The 15,006-nt window shown below is 39.7% G+C and overlaps 1 protein-coding gene across 1 annotated transcript in view; it reads left to right on the top strand.

The window, feature by feature from the left end:
- Window positions 1-15,006, top strand: part of CATSPERB (cation channel sperm associated auxiliary subunit beta) — a 131,561-nt gene that overhangs the window by 37,679 nt on the left and 78,876 nt on the right. Inside the window, exons 6-9 of the mRNA XM_033850710.2 lie at window positions 2,779-2,928; window positions 8,815-8,910; window positions 9,050-9,168; window positions 10,522-10,554. Of these exons, the coding sequence (XP_033706601.2) occupies window positions 2,779-2,928; window positions 8,815-8,910; window positions 9,050-9,168; window positions 10,522-10,554 (398 nt within the window). The remainder of the gene's footprint in view (window positions 1-2,778; window positions 2,929-8,814; window positions 8,911-9,049; window positions 9,169-10,521; window positions 10,555-15,006) is intronic.

Consider the following 15,006-nt stretch of genomic DNA (forward strand, 5'->3'; position numbering starts at 1 on the left):
TGAGTGTAGAGAGACTGGCAGAGACCACGGTAAAGTGTGGATTTTATTCTAATTATAATGAAAAGCCACTGGAGTATTTTAAGCAGGGCAGTGATAAATTCCGACTTCTGCTCTATGAAAAAGATCACTTTGGCTGCTGTGTAGAGAACTGACTGTCGAGGAAGGAGGAGAAGAATGGAATAAAGGAAATTGGTTGGCAGCTGTCACCACGGTCCACGCAGGAGATGGTCTGGGGTACTTGGGCTGTGGGACGAGCAGTGGAGATGGTGAGAAGTTAGAGTCTTCAGGATACAGTTTAGAAGTAGAGCTGATATGACCTCTGGGTGGACTGGGGATGAAGGACACAGATATTAAGGATGAATCCTAGATTTCTTACTTGAGCAATGAAGTGGATGGTGGTATCATTTTCTGAGATGCTGAAGACATGAGGAGAAAACATTGGGAAGTGGCAATCAAGCATTAAGGTTAGAGTTACAGTTGGGAACCTTTCTTCATTACCTATCTCAAATGAGATGTTGAAAAATATTGTCCCTACTTCCTCATCTCTGATCCGGAGTCCAGACTACTCCACTAAAATTGCTCTTAATACAATCACCAGTCACTTTCACATTGGTCACTTTTCCATCTCCTTTGTAGCTTCTCAGCAGCCAAGACTTTTGATCACTCCCTCATTCTTAAAACGTTTAAAATAGACCACATGGGTAAAGAGGCATTTTCGATTCAGTGCAATCATGTCCCAGATACAAGCTCAAATCTCCCTGTCCTTTAAGATCTGGTCATTAATTGTACACATATGCTATACCCTGGAAAGTCAACTGCCTTACCCCAGATTTCTTTGAATTTCAGAGTGAATTAGTTTGGTTATAAATTGTTTCTCTTCTTCTTCTTGGCTGTCGCTGTGCTACACTATGTCAACCCAGATGGAAACTTAGCTCCTTTTCTTGCTTTGCACAAAGGGAAGCATATATCACCTAAAGTCTTTGGCTTTGTAGCAGATTTTATTGAGAGTTTGATGAGGAGATGGAGGAGATTCACGATGCAGAAATGTAAACAGCTACAGAGTGATTGTGTCTGTATTCTTAAAAGTCCTTTGACTATTTTTGAAATTCAGACAACAGTACTCTGTCAAACTGTCCTTGCTTACTTTTTGTATTCTCTTTTCTCATTTTTTCAGAAAAAAAAACCTCCCATTTCTCATGCTTTAAAATTTGACTTTATCCAACTCCAACCCTTTGTATATCTAAGAGTAGATTGCTGCATTGAAGGGTTGGAGATGTCCTACCTCTGATTGGTTTTTCCTGTTTGTCCCTCCCTAACTCCTTTGTATCTTCCAGAAATCCTTCTAAGTGTCTTGGCCACTGATGACAACTTTCCCTGTTCCCTATTGCTTTTCTAGATTTATTCTTATATATATATATATATATATATATATATATATATATATATATATATATATATATATATCTCCTGCTCTCTATGGGATTGGGAAAGTGAACAGAAAGTAAATGTGTGGCCTCTCAAAGCAGAAGTTATTCTCTATGCTATAAATGTGCAAACCCTGTGATCCAGCAACTCCATTTCTAGAGATAGATCCTGTGACCAATTGTATTTTCCAAAGATGTTCAAAGCAGTATCTCCCACCTCACCTGCTCTTCTGCAGTATGACCTTGCCAGGCCCCCTTCAAGAAAATTAGACTTCATTCCTCCTACTCTGGAAAATAAGAATCAACAACCTATTTTTAACTGATGAAAAGTGAGGTAATACACCCATTTTTTAAAACAATGGAACAGTTCCTTTACATAGTGCCTTTAAAACCCATAAAAGAAAGCAGTTATGAATTATCAGAGAAATGCAAAACAAAACTACAATGAGGTACCACCTCACGTGGGTCAGAATGACCATCATTAAAAAGTCTATGAATAACAAATGCTGGTGAGGGTGAGGAGAAAAGGGAACCCTCCTACACTGTTGGTGGGAGTGTCAGTTGATGCAGCCACTGTGGAAAACAGTATGGGAGTTCCTCAGAAAACTAAAAATAGAACTACCATATGATTCAGCAGTCCCACTCCTGGGCATATATCCAGACAAAACCATAATTCAAAAAGGTACACGCACCCCTGTGTTCATAGCAGCACTATTCACAATAGCCAAGACATGGAAACAACCTAAATGTCTGTTGACAGATGTACAGATAAAGAAGATGTGGTACATATATAAAATGGAATATCACTCAGCCATAAAAAATAACGAAATAATGCCATTACAGCAACATGGATGCAACTAGAGATTATTGTACTAAGTGAAGTAAGTCCAACAGAGAAAGACAAATATCATATGATATCACTTATATGTGGAACCTAAAGTATGACACAAATGAACCTATCTAAGAAACAGATCATGGACATAGAGAGTAGACTGCTGGTTGCCAAGGAGGAGGGGGGTGGGAGAGGGACGGATTGGGAGTTGGGATTAGCAGATGCAAACTGATATATCTAGAATGAATAAACAACAAGGTCCTACTGTATACACAGAGAACTATATTCAATAGCCTGTGACAAACCATAATGGAAAAGAATATGAAAAAGAATGTATATATATGTATAACTTAGTCACTTTGCTGTACAGCAGTAATTAAGACAGCATTGTAAATCAACTATATTTCAATTTATAAAAATTTAAAAAAAACTTTTTAAAGATAAAAACAAAAAAGAAAACAGTAGTGTTCTATTTTTCAAGAGTGCTGCCACAACTTAAACACCAAAACTTGATTTCCACAGAACCTATTCTTCAGTGGAAACTTGGGACTATAATGACAAAAAATGACATCAGTAAATTATATCCACATGTGGTAGATCTCAAAACAGCAAAGTGCCCATGTGCCAATGATGTAGTGTTACTTGGCTTCATTATGAACACAACACTTGATGGTAAGTTTGCAGCTTTATTCAAATTTGGAGGTGGTGTTTTGTATTTTATTACAGTGATGTTTAACTGGCAGTACAAGTTAAACACAGAGGCATAATGGAGTGAAAATGTCTCCAAAAAACACCTAAGAACTTACTCTTCATCACTTTCCCTTGTCTACTTGCTAGTGTGATAAACTTTTTTCTCTGTGACTTTTGCCATGTTACTAGTGACTTTAGTGTCTCTCCAAATTTCCTTGATACTCTGCCCTCTGTTAATATGTTCCTCCCTCCCAGAGATTATTCACTGCATTTCTAATCCATCTTCTATGCCTGCCATACGTGAATAGGTAAAGTTGTTCTAAGGTATCACATTATTTTATTTGTTACATACGTGTTTTTCAGTTACTGTTGTAATATTTAATAGCATCCTTACACATTTCAATTACTAATCATCTTGTTCTAGTTTGTTTTTCTTAGGTGATTGATGAACTCCTAGTCCCCAAATCTAATAAATATGAGTGAAAAAAAGAATTAAAAGATAAGAAACAAAATTTTATTACTCATAGATTATATGTGTATCTATATAAATATCCAAAAGAATCAACAGACTATCAGAACAAATATGGGAGTGCTATGGAATTGAGGAACATATCAACAATATACAAAAACCACTCCACCAAAGAGTAATTAAAGATTATAATTTTAAAAATCCTATTCAGAAAGTAATAAACCCCAATAGGGACCTAGAAATAAACAAAAAACGACTTGCAAGGCCTTTTGTATAGAAATTATAAAACTTTAATGAAGGCTATAAAAAAAGACAAAAAAGATATTTTATGTTCATGAACAGGAACTTCTGGTATTGTAAAGATGTTAATTCTCTCCATGTTTATCAATCAGTTTGATACAAGTCCAAGCAAAATTACAGCAGTATTTTGTGTGTGTGGAAATTGATAAACCAATCCCAAAATTCAGGTGGGAGAATAAAGCAACATGAATAACAAGCATAATTTTAAAGAAGAATAAAAAGCACAATAGGTTGCCTACCATGACTTATTATAAAGTAATAGATTCAAGCAGTATGCACTGATATAGGAATAGACAGATAGCCTTGCCCCAGATTTCTTTGAATTCCTAATGTCTTGTAGTCTTTTAGATACCTCTAGCTTGGAGTGCCTGCTTGTGCTGAATTAGTTTAGAGAGCCTGTGTCTCTTTTTCCTCTCTCTCAACCAGATGGAAACTCCTTGTCTACCTTTGTTCCACGGATGCCAGGCTAGGGCCCCCTCCTCCTCTCGGTCCAAACCTGCCTTACTTTTGTGAGTCACAGGAAAAGAGCCAGTCTCTGCATCCTGCCACACCCCTGAGAGTCATAGGAGAGAAGGGGCAGTCTCAACTCCTTGGGGTCTCACTCACCCGATCGCTTCAACGTCTCAAGAAAAGAAACAGTTTGGAAACCTGTTTTTAGATGAAACCGCCTTTTCCCCCAACTGGCCCCCACTGCGCTGAAGCAGAAAGTAAGTTCCCACAGTATCAAGCCTAACTAGCAGTTTCTTTATGAGGCCCTGGTTTGTCCACACACTGTGTTTCATCCCACATGGAGTTAATGGTGGGAACAGGTATCGAGGAGCCCCGTGTGTTCCAGTTTCGACTTATTACCCACCTTTCTCCTCTGTGACACTCCTAACGCCATCATGACTCTCACCCAGTTCTATGTCACCACCAGAAACCTAAGTCTCCAGGTCACTTATGGTTACCCTATCCCACATACTGTTCTGGACTTCCTTTAAATTCACCCAAACTTCTGTCCCTCTCCATCTACCCAAATCCATTCATTGGAATTTGTGGTCTGTCATCAGCAAATTCCCCTGTACTACTAATCGTTTCTCAGAATGGTCCCTTAACTTTCTTGCCATAAAGAATAATCTGGCCACTCCCAGTTAACATTCTTTCCCCTGCGGCCCTCTCACATGTCACATGCCTGAGTCTCAAGGGGCATTGTCCTTGTTCCTTAAGGGCTACTTATTAATAATTACTCCTGTCTTCTCATTCAGAATGCCCAGCTCCTTTGAACTCAAACTTTACTCCCTCTAACTCTTCTTGGTTGGCAGCCTATGATGACCTTCCCATCACTCACACTCATGGATGAGTTTAGCGTCTGGACCCCTGCCTTCCTCTGCACCTTATTTTTGTCACTATGTTTGGTGATTTCACCACCCATATGGACCCATGCTTTCACGACCTCCTCTCCTCCAATGATCTTTCCCCCATCTTACTTCTGTGGTCATTTTCTTGACCTTGTTGTCTCTGATGTTACTGTCTCCAAAATCTTCACTACAACCATCTCACGCTCTGCCCACTACCTTCTATTCTTTCAGTCTACCCTAGTACTCACACTCTGACATCTCTTTGATTTCATGGAGACTTCAATATGTTGTTTCTACCACTTTTTTCACTCCTCAACATCCTTAACTTTTTCACCATAATTTTCATAGTCTCTCCTTATAAATACTTCTGTAACTTCTTTGCCTGCACAATCCCAACTCTCCTTAAAACCACCTCTATGCCACTGGAATAGCAGAATATTACTAGAAAAAAGTTGCATACCAGTCTCACTTTAAAATTCCACGAAGTGGTCTCACTATAAATTCATGATCACAAGTCCCAAGTGGGTACTCAGCACTGCCCAGAAATCTTATCTCTCTTCCCTGGTATGTTTATTTTCCCACTCTGCAAAATGACCTTGTCACACCTCTTCCCACTCCTCAAACACTCTACCTCACCTCCTTTCCTTCTCTGGTCTCAGCTGTGCCTTTAATACTTGATGTAGAAGACTAAGACTGATCGCAAGGCACTCCATCATCGCTCCTGTGCGCATCTGCCGTCCTACTTGCCTTTGTACTTGCGTGCTTTGCCTTCTTGCCTGTTGCATCGTGAGAAGTGTCTCTGCTGCTACCAAAGGCCACTCCTCACCTCTCGTGTCCTGCATCCCATTCTCCCCAGTCATCTGGAGAACCTCGCTCCTGCATCTGTCCCGCAGTTCTCACCTTTCTGTCCCGTATCATCATGCTTTCCCTCTTTACTGACTTAGAGGCATTAGCATACAAACATACCCTAAAATCCCCCATCTTAGCCAAAATCTTCATTTATCTCACTTTACCACTATCCCTCATCCCTCTGTTCTCCTTCAGACAAAATGTATGGGAAGAATTTATTTTAGGTGGTGCTACATTTTCCACCTCCCATTTTATCTTCGTTTCACTGCGTATCGGATTGTTGCCATCACTGTTCTGAAACAATTCTTCCCAAGATCGCCTGTGATCTCCATGTTGCTGATTCCAACAGCCAATTCTTTATCCTCATTCTACTTTCCCTCCCAGCAGAATTTGACACAGTTAACCACTTTATTTCTCCTCAAAACACTTTATTCTCTTGGGTTCTTGACACCACCTTCAGTTACATTTATCTTACCTCATTGATCACTCCTTAGTTTTCTAAGCCTGCTCTTTTGTTGTGACCTCTGAAGTGTCGATGAAATGGGGCTTTGTCCTCGACTCTCCTTCCTTATGTAACCAGATTCTCTCTGGGAAACTTAATCCAGTCCTCTGGTAATAATGCCACCTTCAGGCTAATGATCCCTGAATTTGTATTTCTGGTGCTGACCACTTCCTTGAAGCTAAATTCCTATATTCAGTTGTCTGTTTTATAATTCCTCTTGATGCATCTCAGCTATAACAAGTCTAAGCCAGAACTCTTGATTCATTCCCTCTAAAATCTGTTCTCCTCCAGTATTCTTCATCCCAATTCATATCCAATTACTCAAAAATCAAATCTAGTGTACACTCTTGACTGTTCTTACTCTGATGGCATTCCAGGACGATGCCACATCCAGTGTCTATCCTCAGTGTGACCACTTCTCTCCTCTGCTAAAATCTTTGTCAAGTCAGCACTGGTTTTCCACGAGACTAATTCACAGCCTCTTAAGTGGTCTCCCTGTTTCTAAACCCGGTACAACTCACCCTCCCTACAGCCACCACAGTGATCTCAAGTGTAAAACGAATCACATCATTTTCCTGCTTCAGACATTCCAGTGGCTTCCCTTTGCCCGTTAGAATAAAATCCAAAATCTTTGCAAAATCTGCATCAGCTTCTGTAACCCTGGGATGCAATTGTGGCCAGTGTGTCATAGAGAGTGGCCTATAACTTAATTTCAGGCTAAAATATCAACCAGAATAAAGCATTTATTTTACTGCTCCATTAAATATTTCTAGACTCTGCAGGAATCCGGTCATGTGATATGCTGGATACCTATAATCATCCCCACTTAGAATATAGTGCAGTTTATCTGCAGAACTAGATTTTATGCTTAGAAAGTCACAAGCTTGTCTTTAGCTTTCCTCTTTCTGGAAAAAGTGGATGATGATAACATTTCCTTCTACATCTTTCCCTACACAGAAAAGAGCTGGGAGTTAAAACACACACTTCACAATACGAGTGATCCTACATTCATCTTTTGGAAACAAAGCATGTGCATTGGATTATCAACTCTCTTCAGGCTCCCTCTACCCTCCACCACCCCCACAGTTATGCCTGTTGACTAGACTTCAGATTAATGTTCTGCATTTAAAACACAAAAGACTCAGAACTTCCCTGGCGGTCCAGTGGCTAAGACTCCGCGCTTCTACTGTAGGGAACGTGGGTTCGATCCCTGGTGGGGGAACTAAGATCCCGTGTGCTGTGTGGGCGGCAGAGCCAAATAAATAAATAAATAAAACCAAAGAACAAATATTAAAAAAAAAAAACCTAGGTAAGAATTTAAAAAATAAATAAAACACAAAAGACTCTAAGCATTCCTAGCTATGGCCAAGGAAAGGTGAGACCAAGGAGCAAAGCGCTTTCACTATTTCCAACATGCTCAGCCTCCTTTTAATAAGTTCTCATAAGTTTTAATTGGTTTAATATTCTCATATTAACAGGTTTTTTTTCTATTTTTAAAATCACAAATATTAAAGTAAATCACTTTATAAGTAAATCAAACATAGTTTCTTCCCTCTTGGGGTTCACATTTTAATTTTCTTCTTTGGAGTTTTTGTACTGTTGACTATAATTATATTCTTGAAATAGGAACATATTTTTGCTTAGAAGGATATTCTCAGGGAGGAAAAGCTCTTCCTGTACCCTCTTAGGTTATGATTGGGGGCCTACCAATTAACCAAGACATTAGCAGGAGAAAAGACATGCAATTTTTATTAATATTTATATTCACAAGAGTTCACAGAAAAGAAATTCAAAGAAGTGGTTAAACTTGGGGACTTATGTACCATCTTAACAAAGGAAAGGGGTCTAGGCCTCAAGGGACAAGAAACTGTGGAGAAGTGACAAGGAAATATGTGGGTGGACTAATGGGAGATAAGAGTTATTTTAGTAAAGTCTGTTTATGCAAACTCATCTTGGTGTCAACTCCCTGTCTCTTGTGATAAGATTGCTCTCTCTTCTCTTCCTGATACAGAGTGAGGTGGTTAGAAAATGCCCTGCTTTTAGGCAGGCAAGGGGAGGCACAGAACTCTTCCTGCATCAGTTGATTCTCAGTTGCCTCCAGCTCAAAATAATCCTTCTGCCAAAGTGCCATATTCTGGGGGTGGCATATTCTGATCCCCTTCAATACAAAACAAAATCCTTAATAATTAGATGGTTGGCTAAACTCCTGTGGTGTAACCCAAGTTACTTTATCTTCCAGTGCTGGGGGAAGTGAGATTCAAACTGAAGGAGGGGAGTTGAGGCAGGGGTGGAGAGTGAGCTGGAAGGTGGGGCAGATGCAGGCTCTGCCCACTAAAGACCTAGCACCTTAGGAGTTGGTTATTCACTTTGCAAAGTTGTGTTGCCTTAATTTCCCTTTTCTCTCATGGTAGGTGTTTACATAGGCCTCAGCTTTTCTGGATTTTGGAATTATGATGATACCACGTGGTATAACCTGACAGACATGGTCTCTTCCCAAGTTGGAGAAGGTAATTCCTCTAACAGTGCCTTCATCGTCAGCATTTCCTTTACATCAACACTTGATGGATATTTATGAAATGTCTTTGCTTTGCTGAGGACGTCACTTTTTCCTTACTTTTTAACCCATGGTATGATTTCTTCCTTTAGAACACACAGAGCTTTCCATGGTGGATATGGTTTTAACAAATCATTTTTTAGTTATCCTCACCTCTTTGGGTCTTTTTATAAGTGGAGATCTTCGCTATCCATCCTCCTCTGTCTTAATGGTAGGTGAATTGCTCTGTAACTAATAACCTTAAATATCTTCTGTGACATAAAGTAGAAATAGTGGATACTTGAGTTATGTGTGGTGTATCTTAGAACTAAAATGCTTCTTCCTTTTAAAAACCATAAGAGCGTAATATAGTGAGCGTAATATTATATATATAATATAATATATAATATACATTTTCCTTTGCCTTATAGTGTTGAATACATCATTTGGAAATGGTGCTAGCTTTATTGCTATACAAATTTATGAGGCGTTTCAAATAATTCGTATAGAAAATACCCTATATACTTGTAAATAGTCATATATGTTCCCAAAATGCTTTAAGGTACATAAAGCCAGATATAATATTACAAAATAACATAAATTAAAATTATGTCCTTCTGATGAGTTTTCTCTTTTTATTCTTAACTGGCTGTATCAAAGCTTCGATACCATGTTTTTTGTTTTAAAGCACTTCCTCAGCTTCTGCTTTGTCACTCCCATCTGCTCCAAAATAAGGCATTGAAAAGAGACATTAATTAATAAATAAATAAAGTAATTAAAAGTAAGTTTTGGGATTGAGAGAAGGAAAATCAATTCTTAAATATGTTAATAAATAGCTCTCAAAATTACCTCAACAGAAATAAGAACAGTAATAAAGACTTAGGAACAGTAGGAGAAAAGATTGGGGAAGTGTAGAAGGGATGATTGTATTGGTTAAGAAGTAGTTATTTCTTATACATGGTAATTATTACCTTTTTTCAGGTTTACAAATATTCACAACCTTCCTTCTTCCTCATTATCTCTAAGAAAGTATCATTTGTTGCTCAGACAGCTAATAGATCTGGCCTTTTATGTGCTTATCATGTGGTTGCTAAAGAAGAGAGTTGAAACAGCCAGGAGCAGTGACCTGAGGTCAAAGCACAGAGAGTTAGGTGTGGGCTGTACATCCTGAGGGCCTGGTCGAGGAGCTGCACTGGGCTGGGCAGAAGACAGAGTGGCCATGGAGAAAATAGTGGGATAAGGATGTGCCTTCCTAAACCCCAGTCGGTGGCCGACCTAGTTTCTTCCTATACACTTCTTAACTCCTCCATTTAAATCATTAAAAGGTGGGGTTTTGAACTCAAATCCTTTCTGGAATTAAGTTAAAGTATAAATAAATTAATCAAATGGTGGAACAAGGCAAAGACTGAGGGGGAAATCTCCAAGATACCCTGCAAACTACTTAAGAAGCTGGTTTTAGTGTTTGATACTCCTAACTGCTGGGATGTAAAAAACGTCATCTCCTTTAGTATAATTTAAATTGCTGTTTTGTTATGCCTTCCGATTTACAAGCAAAGATTAAAATTCCTTTTTTTCTTTCTTCTAGTTTTCAAGGGCAGACTTTTGTGGTTTCGAAAGGGTAAGAAGCTTTCAATTTCCAAGGGTTGGTTAAAAGATATGTTTCCTTGGTGACCTAAGAGATGAGGTACAAGACAAGAATTCATAATATAGATTATTATTGCTGATACTATAATATTATTTACAGTTTGAACTAAAAAGATGTATTTCCAGTAACCATTAAGCAATGATACCCCCTTCTGTTTCAAAGGAGGAAATGCCCCCTCTTTGTCTCTGAGGTGGTCCCCATCCCATCTTTATATGTTCTGTCCAGGATTGCTGTGGTTGTTCAGTGCGTTCTGCACAAGGACACCCAGCTGAAAAGATAGTGAGAGCCGAAATATGGCTAACACTTGACTCCCCAATCCGCTTACCCCCCACCCCCGTGTGGGTCTGTGCCTACCTTATCTTTCTTTTTTTTTTTTTATAAATTTATTTATTTTATTTATTTATCTTTGGCTGCACTGAGTCTTTGTTGCTGCGCGCGGGCTTCTCATGCGGTGGCTTCTCTTGTTGCGGAGCACAGGCTCCAGGCACGCGGGCTTCAGTAGTTGTGGCGCACGGGCTTTAGTTGCTCCGCAGCAGCATGTGGGATCTTCCTGCATCAGGGCTCAGAACCCGTGTCCCCTGCCTTGGCAGGCAGTTTCTTAACCACTGCACCACCAGGGAAGTCCCGGGGCACTCTTTCTAATTTGATACAAGTACCATGTAAACTCTGATTCTACAGCTCTGATTCTGGATTTTGTTCCATCAGTTATCTCCCCTCTCTGTTATGAGGTCAAGTTCTGAGATTCAACTAAGTCATTCCCATCAACATATAAGCATGCTTTAGTTTGGAAAGCACAACAAAATTATGAGCATTTCTAGCCTTTTGCCATGTCTCCTCCCCATCCTGTCCTCATACAGGCCTGTGGACACACACCCACCTGTGCATACACACGCACACTCACTCACACTGTCTAAAGCAAAGGGGCACTTACTTCTCAGGAAACAAAAGGAACTGACTTCTTGCTGTATTGATTGGAAGAAACGTGAAGCTGAGAACTGGGAAGGCCAGGTAGGCAAAAGTGATTTACATCAGAAAGAGCAAGGGGGAAAACTGTCAAGAGAGAATTCCAAACCTAGCTAAACTATAACATTCAAGAATGAGGGTGAAGAAAAGAAATTGTCACAGATAAGGCATCAGGAGAGCTTACTATCCAGAGACTCCCGTGAAGGAGTGGGATGCCAGAAATAAAGACAGACCTAGAAATGTAAGCTGTAAGTGAGACAGGAACCTTGTTTGTGCTTTTTACCAGACCTAAGCCTGCCCTTCTTTTTTTTATAGCTGCAAATATTCCGTTGTGTGAACTTAACCAGAGTTTACTTAGCCTGTCTCCTATTGATGGATACTTGGGTAGTTTTCTAATCTTTTGCTTTTGTATTACAAACAATGCTGCCATTAATAATTTATACCGAACAAGTTTGTACATGTCTGGGTATATCAGTACAATACATTCCTGGAACTTGGATTCACACATCAAGGAGTAAATGCTTGTGCAATATTAAAAGACAATCACAAATTGCCCTCATAGAGGTTTTTACCGTTCACAAGGATATTAAAATAAATCCTCGTGAGCTAAAATGTTTCAGCAAAACACAGGGGTTTCTGGTAGTGATGAGGGAGAGGGGAACTACAAGTGTCCCAAAGATAGTGAGGTCGTGTGGCAGGGGAAAGAAAGGGGGAAGTGAACTTATTCTTAAAAGTATAGGGATTTACCTTTGGGAAAGACATCTTCTAAAATGATTGAAGGAAGGATAGTAAGAATGGGGTGTATGTGGCTGTCCAGCCAGGAATTTGAAGGAGTTAATACTTGGTGATTTATTCATTCACTTATTCATCTATTCAACAGATGTTTGTTGAGCCAGGCTTATTTAGACAAAGAAGATTCCATAGTGAGCAAGACAGATAAAGTCCTGACTCTCCTGTAGGTTCCCATTCTCCTGAGGGAGCTAGACCATGAACAAGTACACAAATATATGCAGAATATGATTGTAGAGAGTAACAAGGGTTTATTGAAATTAAAGCAGGAAAGAGAAGTAGAAAGTGAAGGGAAGATAATATTGTATTTAAGCATGGTGATTATAGCAGGCCTCTCCAAGGAGGTGAAATTTAAGCAGAAACTCAAATGATTTGAAGAAATGATTTCGACAAAATATGTCCAGACAGAGGTGCAAAGGCCCTAAATTGGGAACTTGGCGTGAGGCAAAATCTGTTATACATCTATACTCAATGTATATTGGGTGCAGTATGCAGTCTCAAACCTCTCAATACCAACTGCTGTCATTTGTCACCCTATTTTATCCATTGAGCCCTCTGACTAACCTCACCAGACTTTAGGTTTTGTGTCAAGAACTATCCTATTTACTATTGTATGCTATTATTAGGCTGCCTTGTAGATAGGCTGTCTCAATAAATATTTGCAGAATCCATGAGTGAATAAATGAAGATGGACAGGAGTCCAATCTTGGATGAGCTTAGTAGCCATGCAGCATGGAACTTTGAGCAGTCATATACCTCTCTGGGCCTCAATTTCTTCATTTTAAAATGGGCATGACAATATCTACCTCTTAGAGGTGAAGTGATTAAATAACATTACATAAGAAAAACCTCAGCCCGGTTCACGAATCAAAGTAGCAACTTTAAAAAAAAAAAAAAAAAAGCTGTGTTTTCTCCCCAGACAGATAGAAACTTCTGAAGGCAAATGACAGAAACCAAACTAAAACAGATTTTAGCAAAGGAGAGGAAGTTGTTGGCTCATGTGAACAGGGAATTCAAGGAGTGAATGAATCCAGCTTCCAGACATGACTGGATTTAGTGCCTAACAGATGTCCGTCCAACCCTGTCTTCTCAGCATTTGAGTCTGTTTTCCTCTACATTAGCTTCATTCTCAGTGGGTTTTCTCCAATTGTCAGTAAGAATAGCCACCAGGTTTATGTGCCATCAGTTTAGCACTCCCCACAGGAATAAAGTATCTCTTCCCCGGTGGTTCCAGCAAGCCTCAGCGCCGACTCATTAACCTGACTTGGATATGTGTTCATTCCTGACCCACCTTTGTGACTCTAAATCAGGCCTGGGGCATGAGCTCATCCTTGGAATAAAGTCAGCCTGATCAGATTAAATTATCCCCAAGGATATTCACTGGACTATTACGAGTTTTATTCCAGGTAGGAAAAAACAAAAAAAAGAAGGGATCTAAAGAGTAAAAAAGGAATCAGGGCCCGATAAAGATTCTATACTAATTGCCCAGCTATAATCATGATAGTTATGGCATCCTGAAAAACTGCAGATTAATATGAGAACTCAAAAGCTCATTGATATAAAACCATAGGTTGAAATTCAAATATTGTCCACTCCATTTTAAAAGGCTTTTTTGTTTGTTCAGTGGTTTTATCAATATATAATTCATATAGCATAAAATTCACCCACTTAAAGTGTACAATTCAATGGCCTTTAGTATATTCACAGAGTTGTGCAAGCATCACCACAATCTATTCTAGAACATTTTAAAGGCTTTTAATGCACAGATTATGCAGATTTTATTACTGGTCTTTAAATATGTAAGAAGGTCTTCCTTTTGTCTCAACAATAATATGAGAGTCAGAATCTTCCTATGTTGACCAAAAAAATACACAGGGCTTCCCTGGTGGCGCAGTGGTTGAGAGTCCGCCTGCCGATGCAGGGGACACGGGTTCATGCCCCGGTCCGGGAAGATCCCGCTCGCCGCGGAGCGGCTGGGCCCGTGAGCCATGGCCGCTGAGCCTGCGCGTCCGGAGCCTGTGCTCCGCGATGGGAGAGGCCACAACGGTGAGAGGCCCGCGTACCGAAAAAAAAAAAAAAAACACACACACACACAACCTAGAAGTTGAGTTATGTTTTATTCAGTGGACAAAACTGAGGACATAAGCCTGGGACACAGACTCTCAGATAGCTCTGAGAGACTACTCCTAAGAGGTAAGGGAGGAGGAGGATATTTAGGAGTTTTTGCAACAAAGACCAGGTAGTCAGAACATCAAAAGATTACTGTTAATTAAAGAAAACCAGATATCTCAACTTAAGGAATTTAGTCCTTTTTCTATGTACGGAAAGATGCAAGAGTCTGGGCTCCCTGAAATCATTCCTTTGATGTGCACCTCAGCTATCTGGGGCCAGTATCCTGTGCTTTGTCATCCTGAGTCTCCTCAGGGTGCATCCTTGGGAGGTGGCTGCAGTGACTGAGGGCTTGGCAGTGGGCAGCTCATTTGTCTCCGTCCTGAGTTCCCTCAGGGCTCACCATCGGAGTGGCTGTACTGGCTTGATGGCTGCAACATCCTTTGTTTACTGATATGGCAGGCAACATTTTTTCAATGACACCTATAACAAAACCATCTCAAATTCTTGCATATAATTCATATCCAACATCTATAATCTTGCCTTCTTGGAAGCTTCTCCTGT

Source organism: Tursiops truncatus, chromosome 2 (assembly GCF_011762595.2).
Source record: "Tursiops truncatus isolate mTurTru1 chromosome 2, mTurTru1.mat.Y, whole genome shotgun sequence".
Lineage (NCBI taxonomy): Eukaryota > Metazoa > Chordata > Mammalia > Artiodactyla > Delphinidae > Tursiops > Tursiops truncatus.